Source organism: Cebus imitator, unplaced genomic scaffold (genome assembly GCF_001604975.1).
Source record: "Cebus imitator isolate Cc_AM_T3 unplaced genomic scaffold, Cebus_imitator-1.0 Scaffold272, whole genome shotgun sequence".
NCBI lineage: Eukaryota > Metazoa > Chordata > Mammalia > Primates > Cebidae > Cebus > Cebus imitator.
In genome coordinates this window covers 2,069,027-2,084,690 of record NW_016107587.1, presented here as the reverse complement: position 1 = coordinate 2,084,690, position 15,664 = coordinate 2,069,027, and the positions used below count along the sequence as shown (strand labels likewise).

The 15,664-nt window shown below is 41.3% G+C and overlaps 1 protein-coding gene across 1 annotated transcript in view; it reads right to left on the bottom strand.

Annotated features, from left to right (window-relative positions):
- Positions 1–2,761: 2,761 nt before the first annotated feature.
- The window catches only part of PKD1L1 (polycystin 1 like 1, transient receptor potential channel interacting), a 182,645-nt gene continuing 169,742 nt past the window's right edge, over positions 2,762–15,664 (bottom strand). Inside the window, exon 57 of the mRNA XM_037728604.1 lies at positions 2,762–3,268. Coding sequence (XP_037584532.1) covers positions 3,200–3,268 — 69 coding nt within the window. The 3' untranslated portion in view covers positions 2,762–3,199. The remainder of the gene's footprint in view (positions 3,269–15,664) is intronic.

Here is a 15,664-nt window from a genome sequence, read left to right as displayed (position 1 = left end):
CTGGCTGTGCCCCAGTGGGCCACACAAAGTTCAGCAAGAATAGAATTTAATTAAATATTCTACACAATGGGATGGAATAGAAGACCCTTTTGAGGAAATAATAGTTTCTCAAAGAAATGGAGAAATGCCCAAGGGAGTAGCACATTCAGAGCAGGCGTGGAGTGGATGGATTTCGGAAGGAATTTGGCTGTCACGGGTCCGAGGCCAGGCCACTCCCCTCTGAGCAGGTTCTGACAGCAAGGAGCTGCTCAGACCTGGATGTGTGGTGAAAAAACAAAACGGTCGTATGTGCAGAATTTCACAGTTAACAAATCACTTTAATAAAACATGGAGTCCTCCTCCCACGTCTATGGGAAAATGTTAAATGTATTTATTTTGTGAAGTTACATATCAGCTCACAGTTTCTTTGAGCCCAATGTGAGCCCCAAACTGTATAAAAACATGCATTCAGCCCTTCTACCACCTCTATGCAACTTTACTTGCTAAAAAATGTGTGACATTCCAAAGTTCTAAAGTGGCCAGGGTGATCAGTCATTCCCAAGCGTTGCTAGAAATCAATGTGACCAACGGGGGCAAATGCAGCAATTGATACAATCACACCCCCATTTCTCCAGATTTGGTTTGACAGTTCCTTTCACGCCTTCCCCCTTGGGTTCGTTCCCTAATCGTGTCCCCCCACAGAACCTTCTCCCAGGTCCACTTGCCCCACTAAGGACTCACACGGACTGTGGGTTGGAGACTCAGCCTGTCACTTCCTGTGTGACCTTGGGCAAGGGGCTTATCTACCCTTGGACGTCAGTTTACCCATCTGTGAAATGGATGATGATAACAGAGTTATGAAGAGTGAATGAGCTGACGCGATAGCCCTTGGAAGATGCACTGGCACATGATGGCATTTCCCTTTCCACAGCAGCTACTGCCCTCTCTAGCCTCTGTTTCCTGTGAAGTGGGGTTAGTCAAAGCTGTGCCCTGAGAAGCTCTTGTAAAAGAGGAAAGCTTCTGTGGGAGGCAGGACAAACGCCCCTCCCAGACTTCCACAGCCTGACCCTCAGCACCTGTTTCCTACCTAACAAAGGAGATAAGGCTGCAGATGGAATTACGGCCGCTTGTCAGCCACCTTAAGATGAGAGATTATCCTAGATTATCCAGCGGGCCCAATGTAACCACAAGGGTCCTTGTTAGTGGAGGCAGGAGGCAACAGTCAGTGTCAGAGTGATGGGATGTGACGACTCAACCTCTCCTTGCTGGCCTTGAAGATGGAGGAAGGGGCCATGAGCCAAGAATTGCAGGTGGCCTCTGGAGGCCAGAAAATATAAAGAAATTGATTCTGTCCTAAAGCTTCCAGAGGAACACTGCCTTCATGACATCTTGAGTTTCGTTCAGTGAGACTCATTCAGACTTCTGACCTTCAGAAATGTAAGATGACACATTAGTGTTGTTTTAAATACTAAGTTTGTGATAACTCGATACTGAGCCTAGCAGGGTGCCTTGCGCAGGTAACGCTCCTAAACAGGACACTGTCGCCATGTTCATTACCAACACCATTGTGGCCCTAAGGTATACAGAAGTGAAAGTTATCCCAAAGGTTCTCACAGTGGCTCATCCTGTAATGTAGCCTCATTTTAAGGCCGTCTGATCTCCATGATGCATTACCTTCTCATCCAGACCACCCAGGGCACGTGAGAAGAGCCACTTGTGGGGCACCTCGGGCATGCTTAACTGCGCCAACCTGTGTCCTGTGTGCTATGGGAAAGGTAGCAGCCAGCCAGTGCTGCCCCTGTTGTGATTGGTTCTCCCCTCCCTTATACAGAGCTCACTGCTGGGCTTACTGCTTCCCCTGCTAAAACAGCTGCCTCTAAAAGGGGCACGGGTCTTGACTTCTTTGTATTTTTCAAAGTTCTTTGAACATGGGCGTGCTCCATGAAAGTATTTGGAAGGAAAAAGTTCATGAAAAGAGTCTGTCAAAGCATAGCTGATGGAATGAAACAAGATAGATATCGCTGGGTGAGGATGTATTTTGTGATGCCTTATGACTTCACTGGGGAAGGGAGGAGTCTTCTCTAAGCCACCCACCCACCTGGCAACCCTGGCTCATGTAGAGGTATTCAGTCTGGATGCTCTCTCACTGTCTGTCAATGTGGAAATGGGGCAACATCCCCCAAATAAGTTAGCCTGCCAATCACACAATTTACTCCCCGAGGAGACCTGTACATTCTCAGATATATAAACGCACAGAGAGAGTAGGCATCAGCTTCAGTCAAATCAATGACACAGAGTTGCCATATGCCATCAGGCACTGTGCTACATGCCTTACACAAACTCTTTGAGGTGGGTTCCATTATACTTCCATTTTTCCCATGAGGTAATTGTGCATTAAGATGGCCATGCACCTTGCCCAGGTTCTACATAATAAATGATTACATTGAAAATCTTTCCCAGGTCTGCTTGGTAGACTCTCTACCCCTGTCCTTTCCCTGTGTGCAGCCCCAGGCCCATGGGGAGGCCCCGGCATGGCGTGTTTCCATGGGGACCTCCATCCTATCCAGCCACTTCTACCCACTGTCACTGATGTGCACACCAAGCCAGGCATTTTGAAATTATTTAGAATCCAAAAACATAGCATGCACTCCAAACTTAATAATCTCCTTAGCAAATTCTGATCTAAGCATGTGGGTTTTTAAATGGATTCAAAACCAGCAGCCCAGATGACTTCAAAGTTCAGTTTGAATAACCATTTCACATTGAATTAGTAAGTCAGGAAAAATGAGTTATTAATATAGTGTGATTCAATTGTTAAATTTACAAAATAAGGACTTTATTTCAAAAATCTTACTTAAATATTAGAATTTTATCCTGATCTCTTTCATCACTTTTATTAGACCTAAAAGAAATTCCATAAGATATAAGCCTTTTAATACTCAGATTCTGTAAAACAAACAAACAAATAAGACAATACATAACTCTAGGCAACTGGCCAATGAATCATTTGGGAGAAGGCTGGAGTTGGAATCTTGTCTCACATCTGAACTCTCTGAACGGTGGTTATGAGTAACAGTCTGATGACAGATAACCCTTGATTTTCATCCTGGTTTCCCATTTACTTGTTGCATGAACTGGAAAAATCAACAAAACTTCTTTGAACCTCAGTTCTTCTCACCAGCAAAACCAGGATGTCTGCTAAAGCTGGTCGCTTAGTGAGTTAAGCAAAATGGGGTCCAGAGTGCCTATGCGAGGTGCCGGCCTCCTGTAAGTCCTTAATGTCTTCTGGCTAAAAAGAAAAAATGAAAAACATCTTATACTGAAACAAATGCCAAGTCAACCTGATATAGGTAGCAGAAGCAAAAGTAAATCAGTATTCATATGTTATCGGGATGAAAAAAAATTCTATGAAGCATAATCCCAGTGGTAAAAGCTGGGAAGCTACAGCCCGTTATGGATAAGTTTCGAGACATCTATAAAATCAAAATGGAAGGTCAGTCATTGAGAAGCAAGATAGCATGGTGGTTCAGAGCTGTACTCTAATGCTTGCGTGCCTGGGTTCAACAGGAGCCTCACCTGTTCATAGCTGTGTGACCTAGGACAAATTATCGTCCCTCTCGGTGCCTCATTCTGCTCAGTCTTCAATGGAGCTAATGAAATCTAGTCCACAAGGTTACTGTGATGATGAAAGTAATGAACACTTCTGAAGAATTTAGTACAGTGCCTGACTTATGGAAAGTACTAATTTAAATAATATATATAAAACAATATACACCAGCCCCTCAAATTTTTGTTATAATGTTTTGTTATAATGCTGATGAGGAAAAACAGTAGTTTTGGTATACATCGTTTCCCTTAAAAATCATGGTTTCCAGGAACCTACTGAGGATGGCAAGTGTAGATGTAGTCCCTCTTCCTACATATATATATGTGTATACGTATATATAAAATTTGTTAGCTATCAATATAAAAAAATTAAAGGGCAAAAACAGACTAAAGTATTGAACAAGTTTGCACTCTTATTTTAAAGGGTATTGCAAAATCAGACACGAACAGACTATATATATTAATATATTATATGATATATATGCATATTTATATATGCATATGTATATAGGTGAAGGTCAGCAAACATATATAAAAAGTTAAACTTTTTATATAAAAGAAATGTGAATTTCAGCAACGAGATTAATAGTAATCTATCACATCAGTCTAAGACATAAAAGAAAGGGGATCCCCAGTATGAGCCACTGTTTTATGAGGAAAGAAACCTCTCTCCTTGCTGGTGGGAGGGTAAACTGAATAAATATTTCTAGAGGACAATTTAAATTGATGTCTATTGTTCTAGCACGTGGGGGTTGTTTAGATACTATTGCTCAAGGTCATCGCCAAAGTCTGATGGCAAAAATTAAAAAAATTGCAACCTCAGGCATAAATGAGTTAACAATAGTTATCAAAAACCCAGCTGCAAAATACATTCTGCCTGATCTCACGGGTTTTTTTTTTTTTAATTTCTCTAAGAAAATAACTGGACTGGTGAGCAGCTATTTGCTGTGCTGGTGTCAAGCAGGCACAGTGTCTGCTGCCCCTCTGCACAGTCTCTACCGCCGAGAGCCACGCGGGATGGCAGAGAGAGGGTGACAAGATCCCCAGGGCAGGGCTGTGGGTGCACCGCCGTGTTATGGCTGCTCTTCTAGTTTTGTCTTATGGCCCTAGTTCTTCCTTAGAGACAGATGAATATCTCTGGGTGAGGAATAGGACTGACAGCTGCCAAGCTTTCTCAGGATTACTATTTTTTAAACAGTTTTATTGAAATATATTTGACAAACTGTGCACACTTAAAATATAATGTGATACACACGCACACATGCACACACCTATGAAGCCATCACCATAATCAAGATCATCACCCTTTTTGTCATCCCTCCCTCTTGCCCAGCCCCCCTCACCCCCAGGCAGCCAGGATCTGCTTTCCGTCACCCTCCATTACTTTTGCATTTCCTAGAGTTTTCTCTGAATGGCAGCATTCTATAGGTACTCTTTTTTGGCCTGGCTTCTTTCACTCAACATAAATACTGTAAGGTTGTAAATATATTTCATATATTCAAAAAGTTAAGTAGAGATGGAAAATATGCTTTTTAAAAATAAAACTTTTAGAAATGAAAACTAGAATGTGTGAGAACAATATGCTCCATGGGATTCAGGGAGGGTCGGACATTGCAAAAGGCTTGTGATGTTGAGGATACAGCAATTAAAAATGTTCTAAATCAAACACAGAGAGAAAAAGATGTCTTAAATGGAAAGAAGACCAGTTAAGTTGTGGGACAACTTCAATTGGCCTAATACACTTGCAGTTGAAGCCAGTGAAAGTGGGTTTTCTGATCTTGATGAAAACTATTAACCCCCAGATTCAAGAAGCGCAGCAAAAGCCATGCACATAAACATTAAGACACCGAGACACATCATAATCAAATTGCCCAAAACCAGTGACAAAGACAAAATCTCAAAAGCAGCCAGAGAAGGAAGACACATTACGTACAGAGAATGAATATAATGTGATATGAAGCAAAAACCAAGAGAATTACAAGAGAAATGGACAACGCTGCACTTATAGTTTATGATTTAAATACCCCTCTCTCAGTGATTGACAGGACAAGCAGGCAGAAAGGCAGTAAGTGTGGAGCAGACCTGAGCACCACCATCAGCCAACTTGACCAAGGTAACATTTACACAACACTTCACTCAACAACAGCAGAATACACATCTTTTTAAGTTCAAATGAAACATTTGCCAAGTTAGGTCATATTTTGGGCCATTAAAACAAGCCTTATATTCAAATGATTCAAGAGATATGATGTTCTCTGACCACAACAGAATAAAATGAAAAATCAGTTACATAAGGTCCGGCATGGTGGCTCATGCCTGTAATCCCGGCACTTTGGGAGTTCAAGGCAGGCAGATCACAAGGTCAAGAGATCAAGACCATCCTGGCCAACATGGTGAAACCCCGTCTCTACTAAAAATACAAAAATTAGCCAGGCGTGGTGGTGTGCGCCTGTAGTCCCAGCTGCTCCGGAGGCTGAGGCAAGAGAATTGCTTGAATCTGGGAAGCGGAGGTTGCTGTGAGCCGAGATCACGCCACGGCACTCCAGACTGGCAACAGAGTGAGGAAAAAAAAAAAAAATCAGTTGGACATCAGGAAAATCTTAAAATACATACAACTAAATAATATACTCCTAAATCACCCATGAATCAAGGAAGAAATCAAAAGGGAAATTAGAAAGTATTTTATCTGAATAAAAATGAAAACATATCATTTTCATTCAGGGATGAACGCTAGCTAACACAGTGCTCTCAGAGAAATCTGTAGCACTAAATGCCTGTATTAAAAGAAGGTCTCAAATGACCTCAGCTTTTATGTGAAAGACTATAAAAGCAAAAACTACTTAAACTCAATGTAAACAGAAGAAAGTAAATAATAAATAAACAACAAAGATCAAAGCAGAAACCCGTGCTATAGATAACAGAAAAAATATAGAGAAAATGAATGAAACCAAAAGCTAGTTCCTTGAGAAGATCAGTAAAATTGATAAGCCCCTAGCCGGGATGATCAGAACAACGACAACAACAAAGACATAAATTGCCAATATCAGGAATGAGAGAGGTGACAACACTACACTTTTTACAGATAAAGGATAAAATGGAAATATGAACAACTTTATGCCTATACGTTTCACAACTGAGATGAAATAGAAAAGTTCCTTGATGATACACATTACCAAAGCTACCTCAAAAAGAAATAGATAAGCTGTATAGTCCTATACTTATTTAAAAATTGAATTCATTGTTAAAAAGTTTCTTATAAAAAAACTTCAATGCTAGTTGGTTTCTCTGGTGAATTCTATAAAACATTTAAGAAAGAAATAGTTCCAATTCTAGACAAACCCATCCAGAAAACTGATGCAGAGAGAATAGTTCCAAATTTATTCCAGGAGGACAGCGTTGCCCTGATGCTAATATGAGATAAAGACATTAGAAAAGCAACAACAACAAAACAAGACTCGGGGTCCCTCAGTGTCACTGGCTGCTTCTCCCTTGAGGGGTTCTCCTCCAGGCCTCTCACCTCCAGCTCTGGTGTACCCCGATTTGCCCCAGCAGTTGATTGAACCTGGACTCAAGCCTAGGACCTATCCACTCCTGTTTGCTCATCTGCTTTTACTGGATTGTGAAATCGTTGAGGAACTTCTTCATAACCCTGTGCTGAGAACATAGTAGGTATTTGGCAGATATTACTGGATTCAGTTTTGAAGCTGGGAGGCAGGTTGAACATAAATGTTAGTAGAATCCAATTCAACCTGGAATGCTATGATAAATAGAACATATGAAATCGAACAGAAATAATAATTAACAACTGTATTTCTGACCACAAAATAGATAGTACCATTATGGAGAGAAAGGTACAGAAGCAAAGATATTGCTCAGCAATGAAATTTAAGGATGGGTCGGGAGGTGTTGGAACCTCCAAAGGTCCTACCGGTTGATACTTAAATTCTTCTTCTTTTTTTTTTTCCAAGAAGAAGCCTTGCTTTGTCAGGCAGGCTGGAGTGCAGTGGTGCGACCTCGGCTCACTGCAACCTTCAGCTCCCAGGTTCAAGTGATTCTCCTGCCTCAGCCTCCCAAGTAGCTGGGATTACAGGTGTGCACCATTGCATTAGGCTAATTTTTGTATTTTTAGTAGAGACAGGATTTTGCCATGTTAGCCAGGCTGGTCTGAAAATCCTGGCCTCAAGTGACCTGTCCACCTCTGCCTCCCAAAGTCCTGGGATTACAGGTGAGAGCCACCTTGTCTGGCCAACACTAAAATTCTGACTATCCCAAATAATTAGCCTAAATTAGTCATAATAATTCCATTTCACCATGATCAATTTAGGAATGAATGTGAGGGGAAATATCCTTGGGGACTTCCTGAAAAAGTTTCCTCCTACCTAGTGATAAGACCAAGGGAGATGGTATCCACCTTCCATGGACAGTTTGTCTCTGGCTGTGATGCCTGGACCTGTAGCAGATATCCTGCAACCAAGTGGGGTGTCCACCATCCTGAGGCAAAGCCAGCACACAGCAGAAGGCAGAGATGGCATCGGCCCTATCTTTCAACTTCTGGTTTTGTAGATAATATATTCCCTTGCCGTTTCAGTCAATTAGGGTCATGTTTTACATTATTTACAGTCAAAACCATTGTCAAAGGTTATAAATAATAATGTCATTGGGGGCTGCATTAGTGTAAGTACAGTTTCTAAGGCAAGTGTGAAGTGTGAGAAATCATATATTAGTTAGGTAAAAGCCATGCTGCTGCTGTAACAAAAAGTCCCCAGATTCTCCAGAGCAAAAGGGGATCAAAGTTTATTTCTCACATAAGCAGGGGGAAGCTGGCACAGTTCCCAGCTTGGAAAAGCAGCTCTGTCATCTTCAATACAAGGCTTCTAATCTTGCTCTAGGTATCACTTACACTTGGGAAAGAAAAAAGAGCATGAAGAGGTGCATGCCTGATGCCTTCAGGAGCAAGTTCAGAAGCAGGACACATTGCTCTCTGTAGGGGACGTGTGGAGCTGCAGGGAGGTGGCTTCAGTGCCTGGGCAGTAGCTGTGGCCTTGGGCAGTGAGGGAGAGAGAGATGGATGCTGTAGCCATCAACATTTAGCATGGCACATATATTTTTCTAATCATGGCACTCCTGGAGTACTGTTTATCATTATGAGGAGACACAAGAAGTACAAACAAGGACAGAGGAGAATTACCAGTAGCCAACCAGCAGATAAGGTGAGTCAAAGCCACGTCATGGGAGGATGGTGGTGGTGGGGGCTGATGGGGCTTAGGCTGGGCAAGGAAGACGACCAGGGCTGCCAAGGCAGGAGGAAGAACACAACCCTTCCTCACATGCGTGAGCGATTATAGTGTGGAGAAGTGGTTAAATGATTAATTTTGACTTCGGGGCAAAGACCTTCTGTTCGGTGCAGTTTACAGAGCAGGTTATGGCTCAACATCAGGAGGGAACAAAAGGATGATAACAGTTGAAGTTACTCATGATTAGAATAAAGAAACGCCAGTGAGTCACACGGAGGAGATAATACAGATCTGGTGGCTCATCAAGGAGGTATTATAGCCCACAGACAGGTGAAGATGAAGAAAACATTTTCCCTTACAAACAATGATGCATCTGTATTTGATCTACTGGAAAGGTCTTTGACCTATGATCTACCAGCTTCCAGTATGCTTAAGCCTCGTACAGAGACAAAGGCAATTGAAATGAGGCTATGTACTACTAATATATAGGAGATTTATGATTTTAAAAGTCATCCACAGGGCGGGCTTGGTGGCTTATGCCTATTATCCCAGCACTGTGGGAGGCCTTTGAGGCAGGTGGATCATCTGAGGTCAGGAGTTTGAGACCAGCCTGGCTAACATGGTGAAACCCGTTTTCTACTAAAAATACAAAAAATTAGCTGGGTGTGGTGGCGCCCACCTGTAATCTCAGCTACTTGGGAGGCTGAGGCAGGAGAATCACTTGAACCTGGGAGGCGGAGGTTGTAGTGAGCCAAGATCTCATCATTGCACTCCAGCTTGGGCAACAGGAGTGAAACTCCATCTCAAATAAAAAATAAAAATAAATAAATAAAAATAAATAAAATAAAAGTCATCCTCATCTTGTATGAGATCCTTAGTCTCATAAGAATTTGAATCTCGGGACTGGCTTTCAGCAGATGAATATCTTCTCTGACCCAGCATCCCGTGGAACAGGCTTGGACACGGACTTCCCGCTGACCTCAAAGGCAGCTCTCTTCTTGAACTGGACCTACTTCAAATGTAAGGCAGGACTTTTTATTCTGGAAAGAATTTTGCTCACAGAACAGACACTGGCGATCATACCCTTTTTAAACGATGTTGAGCTAACAGGTTGTTATACGAGTTGCTAAACTAGGAGTTCTTGTCCTATGGAGAGACTCTCAAGTCTTCCAAAACATATTCTTTTCTACCTTTCACTCAAGTAATTTATCTACTCTGAAGAATGCCAAAAGCACACTGCTGTGCCCTGCCCAGCGCCACACACATTTCCCACTGCTTTTTTTTTTTTTAGGTGAATCAGCAAATGTGGATCCAAAAGTGGAAGATATTAGATACCGCTGATGGCAGATGTTTTGCCAATAGGTCAGATGGCTGCATGTTTTTAATGAAGCATGCCCCATCACCTGAGAGCAAAGATCAAATGATCAAGGTAGTGTGTGCGGACAGCTTTTTCCAGCCACTGGCAGACTCCGTTTCCTTTGTCAATTTCTGTCTGGGATATGATGCTGTTCAAATGCTGGTGAGCCTTTTGTAGTTAAATTATGCTGAAACATGGTGTGTTTTGAGGAGCAAGTTGTTAGCCAACTCAACGATACCATCAGTGGGAGTGGTCTATAACTGGCACAGCTCCCGTATCTCTGTGGCTTGGTCAGACTCTCTAATGACTCTTTCACGCACATTTCTTGCTGGCATTCTTTATGGAGATATTTGGTTACTGATCCAGACATATTACTCTTGTCCCAAATAACTCAGAATGTTTGAGTTTCCGAGAATGGCTCCACCTTTACAGAATCTAAGATGACACAGGCTCTTCCCTCCACCCCTATTTGGATTTTGGTCTAGCAGAAAGTGTGAACAGATGGTGCGAGGCCCACAGATGAGGCCAGAATCTCATTAGGTAGAAATCCGAGCAATTCAGGACGTCCAACTACTACAGGAGCTCAGATGCCTTCATGCTTTGGAGCTTGCATCTATAAAAGATACTTGGGGCAAGGATAAACCATGGGCTGGGTGGGATAAAGGAGGTGTCCAGAAAGAGCATGTGTTATGCACATTTGTGACTGGAATATTCTCTTGTTTGCTAGAAAAAAATCATTAATATTTGCATTGATTTTTAAGTTAATACCATTTCAAGTTATTGTAATTTTGCGTGCTATAACAACCTTGTTATTTTCTAATTATATTTTTGTACTTTGAGATAATTGCAGATTCACACACAGTTGTAAGACATGATACAGAACCCTCCTATGTATCTTTTACCAGATTTTTCTCAATGCTTACATCTTGCAAAATTACAAAACATATCCCAGCCAGGATACTGACATTGATACAATTAAGGTAAAGCACATTTCATCACTAAGATTCCATCTGCTGTCCTTTAGTAGACACACGTAAGCCTTCCTCCTTCCTCACTCTCTTTTCATCCCTGACTCTGGCAACCACAAACTGCTTTCCACATTGGTAATTTTGTCATTTTAAGAATGTTATATTGGCCAGGTGTGGCAGCTCATGCCTGTAATCCCAGCACTTTGGGAGGCCGAGGTGGGTGGATTGCTTGCAGTCAGGAGTTTGAGATCAGCCTGGCCAACATGGTAAAACCCCGTCTCTACTAAAAATACAAAAATTAGCCAGGTGTGGTGGTGTGCACCTGTAATCCCAGCTACTCGGTAGGCTGAGGCACGAAAATCACTTGAACCTGACAGGTGGAGGTTGCAGTAGCCAAGATCACACCATTGCACTCCAGTCTGGGTGACAGAGTAAGACTCTGTCTCAAAAAAAAAAAAAAAAAAAAAAAAAAAAAAAAAAAAAAAGGATAAATAGAATCTAGTATGTAACCTTTTGAGTTTGGCTTTTTGCAGTCACTCAGTATAATTCTCTAGAGATTCACCCAGGTGGTTGTGTGGATCAATAGTCTTTTTGCCTTTGTTGCTTAGTAGCATCTCATGATATGAAGGGACCACAGTTTGTTTAACCATTCACTCAGTGAAAGCTATTTCCAGTTCCGAGGTGTCACAAATAAAGCTACTGTGAACATTCATGCACATGTTTTTATGTAAACCTGTCTTCACTTCTTCAGGCTCTATGATCCAGATAATTTCCGGACGATAAGGTTTCATGTTTCCTTTTATAAGAAACTGCCAAACTATTCCCCGTAGTTGCTGTACTGGTGGGCGTACAATTTTAATTCCCACCAGTCATGTATGAGTGATGTGGTCTCTGCATCCTTGCCCATACTTGGTGGTGTCACTATTTTTTATTTCAGTCTTTCTAAGGTATGTGGTGTTATATCATTACGGTCTTAATTTGCATTTCCCTAATGGCTAGTGATAGTCACATCTTTTCAGGTGTTTGCCATCTGTACATCTTCTTCAGTGAAATGTCTATTTATTTATTTGTTTGTTTGTTTGTTTATTTTGAGATGGAGTCTTGCTCTGTCGCCAGGCTGGAGTACAGTGGTGTGATCTGTTCATTTTTTTTCATCCATTTCCTAATGAGATTATTTGTATTTTTACTGTTGAATTCCAAGGCTTCTTTATATATTGTAGATACTAGTCCTTTGTTGAATATGTGGTCTGCAAATACCTCCCTCCAGTCTGTGGATTGTCCTTCCATCCTCTTAACAAGGTCGTTTGCAGAACAAAAGTTTTTAATTTTTAAAGTTCCAATTTATGTATTTCTTCTTTTACGGATTGTTCTGATTTTCTCCTTTGTTTTTTCTCCCCCAAATTTGACAGGTTTATGTTTTGCATAACATTGTTCATGATTCACTTTGAGTTACTTTTGCATATGGTATGAGGTACAGGTCTAAGCTCTTTTTGTTTTCTTTTGCTTTTGGATGTTCAATTGTTCCAGTAACATTGTCAACAATGCTATTCTTCCTTCATTGAATTGCTTCAGCAGCTTTGTCAAAATGAGTTTGGCACATTTGTGTGAGTCCATTCTGGGATCTCTTATTCCTGGGATCTATTCTGTTCCAAGGGCCTTTGTCTCTTCCACTCTGTGAGGACCACATGGCGTTGATTGCTGTGGCTGGACAGTGTGGTATAACCACCTTGTGTGTAACGCATCTAGTTCCTCCCCTCCGCCCTGACCCACCATCCAAGAAACCAGCTGCCTATAAGAGTTATACATTATGTCACCTACAGCTTTTGAAAAAAGATGCTCAACTTCTGCAGGGTGCAGGGTGTGGGTAGTTTCTTCAAAGGTCAGTGCACATTTCTAAATTTTAATAATTACATTTCCTTACTCCTGCTTGGCAACAGGACCAGAAGGGTAGTCAAAAACATTGCAGTAACTTATGAAAGTAGAGGCTGCAAGGAGGCCCTGGCAAGCACAAATCTCTGGAAAATGATTCAACTCGGGACAACTGCAGCAAAAACTTTCCAAGGTCTCTACTTTTTCAAGGACAAGGGCTAGTATTTCAGTGATATTTAAATTTATTCTAAACTAGCAAGAGAAGCCAAGGAGAAGGTCGCCATGAGAAAAGAGTTCCTTCCTACAGTCCCAGAGATTTGTATAACCTCATTCTATATGGACTTGAATTCTGAAGATGGGAGAGAATAAATCCCCACACCGGCGTAGTGAATGACGACACTGGTACACCCATGTGTGCTGGCTGTAACTGGGACCCTCTGTCTTCCACTCAAGAAAAGTCTACTGGGATGCTGGTTGAGTGAACATGGCTTTGTAACAGGGAAACCCTTGAATCTGCTCTAATTATTCCTCTCCTTGGTCCTACTTAAAACCAATTAATTGTCAAGGCTTTCAACTAAATGCTAAGTAATAAATTATTCAGAATATAGCTAAGAGTGCAAAACCGTGAGAACTGCTGTAGTAGATTTTACCAAAGATAGACACTCACTCCCAAACTGCTGGAGAAATGGTTTCCATCTTTACTAAAGGTGTTGTGCTGGTGACATGGATGAGGTATGTCCTCTGGGATTCTCAAGTGATTTTATCCCTTGAGAATGAGTCACTTACCCAAGGAGGCAACAGGAGCTCCTGACCTCAGAGGCCCCCTACATTCCTGCGTTCTGTCACTTAGACGGGCATTGGGAATATACATTGTTTGCTATGTAGTATTTTCGGGAAGACCCAACGGTATTTCTATTTAAAATTGTTATTTAAAATTGCAAAAAAAGTCATCTTTTGTTATTACCTGATCTTTCCCAAAGTCAGAGAACTCAGATAATCTACCTGTTTTGTAATCTTAATGATAATCAACATGTACCAACATATAAACATCATTCTTATAAAAGCAACCCTAAATTAAGATCTACACAGAGTAAAAAAGAAGAGCTTGCAAATTTTTTGAGTATTTTGTTTTACTTTTGTCAGATGAATAAAATTGAATTTTTCAAAAAGCCGGAGTTAGTGGAAAACTATAATACTCGTCTGCAAAGACTTACATTTGCTTAAATGTATTTGTTATGGATTGAATTGTTCTTCCTCCAGAACAAAAAAGGAGGTCAAAATGCTAACCCTCGGTACCAGTGAATGGGACCTTATTTTGCTGATGATCAAGTTAAGATGAGGTGTTTAGGGTGGGTCCTAATCCAGTATGATTGTGTCCTTATAAAAAGAGAAAATTTGGGCACCCAGGGAGAATGCCCGGTAAAAATGAGAATTACACTGCCACAAGTCAAGGAGCTAAGGGAAGCTGGAGAGCAGCCTGGAACAGATCCTTCGCCAGGGTCTTCAGAGGGAGCATGGCCCTGCTGACACTCTGACCTTGGACTTCTGGCCTCCAGACTGTAAGAGAATACATTTCTGTTTGTGGCAGTTTGTCATGGTAGCCCTAGCAAACTAATACAGTATTTTCCATACTCTTTTGGGAAATAACTGTAGTTTGCAAGCCTCCAAATTGAAACAGAAGCTTCCAACAGAAGCCAGCTGACAGTGCATTTGAGTTCTTGAGAATTCAACTTTCTTGAACCCTGCTAGGAGACAATTTGGCCCAAGTAAATGAATTATGTGTTCACAGTAATCAGAAGCCCTGGTTTATATCCTTAGTGCCTCGAGTGCCATTCTAGCTCACATCTAAATAAAAGGGATTAACAATAATATTTCAACTCCATTGGAGCTGTGTCTGCCAGGAAGGAATGAATCAGCAGCCACAAAAACATTCCTGCTTGTGAAGTCGACCCGGGAAGACTTAGTATAATCCATGAAAGCAGAGAGAATTCATTTCAGAAGGCTATCTGCTTCAACATTTCTGTCTAGGTTTTAAGTGATTCCCACTTCTAATATGTTAAGTATTTGTAAGTCATATTTAGTTCTTCTAAATTTAATTAGCTTTTCTTGTGATGTCCACCATGGGAAAAATTCCAAGATATACTTAGAAATATAGAAAAGCTTGGAAAAAACAGTAAGAACCATTAAAACAAATCATATCTTACAACCATGACCCTATCATTTTGTCATCTCTTTACTTGAGTAATATAATGGCTTTCTTTTTAAAACTGTTTCACTTGGAAATAATTTTGAACTTAACAAGAAAGTTACAAGTAGCCCTCAGTGACCCTTTCCAGAGCCGCCTATCAGCATTTTCCCATGCTTGCTTTATTAGTTGCCCTTTTTCTATCCGTATACATCACCCATCACTTATTTTTTGCTCAATGATCAATTCACTAAATATTTACGGAGCGCTGGATTCTGTGGAAGCCACAGTGGTGGAGAGAAAGTCATGAGAACTCACCAAGGGCAGAACCAGGATGTGAGAGCAGGTGAGAATGATCACTTTTAGTTAAGTCCAGGAATATACTGGTCCTTAACATACTGAATGGAGTCTGGGAATTCTGGGGGGCATTCTTCCTGAACATACCTCATTTTAACCTGATGCTTGT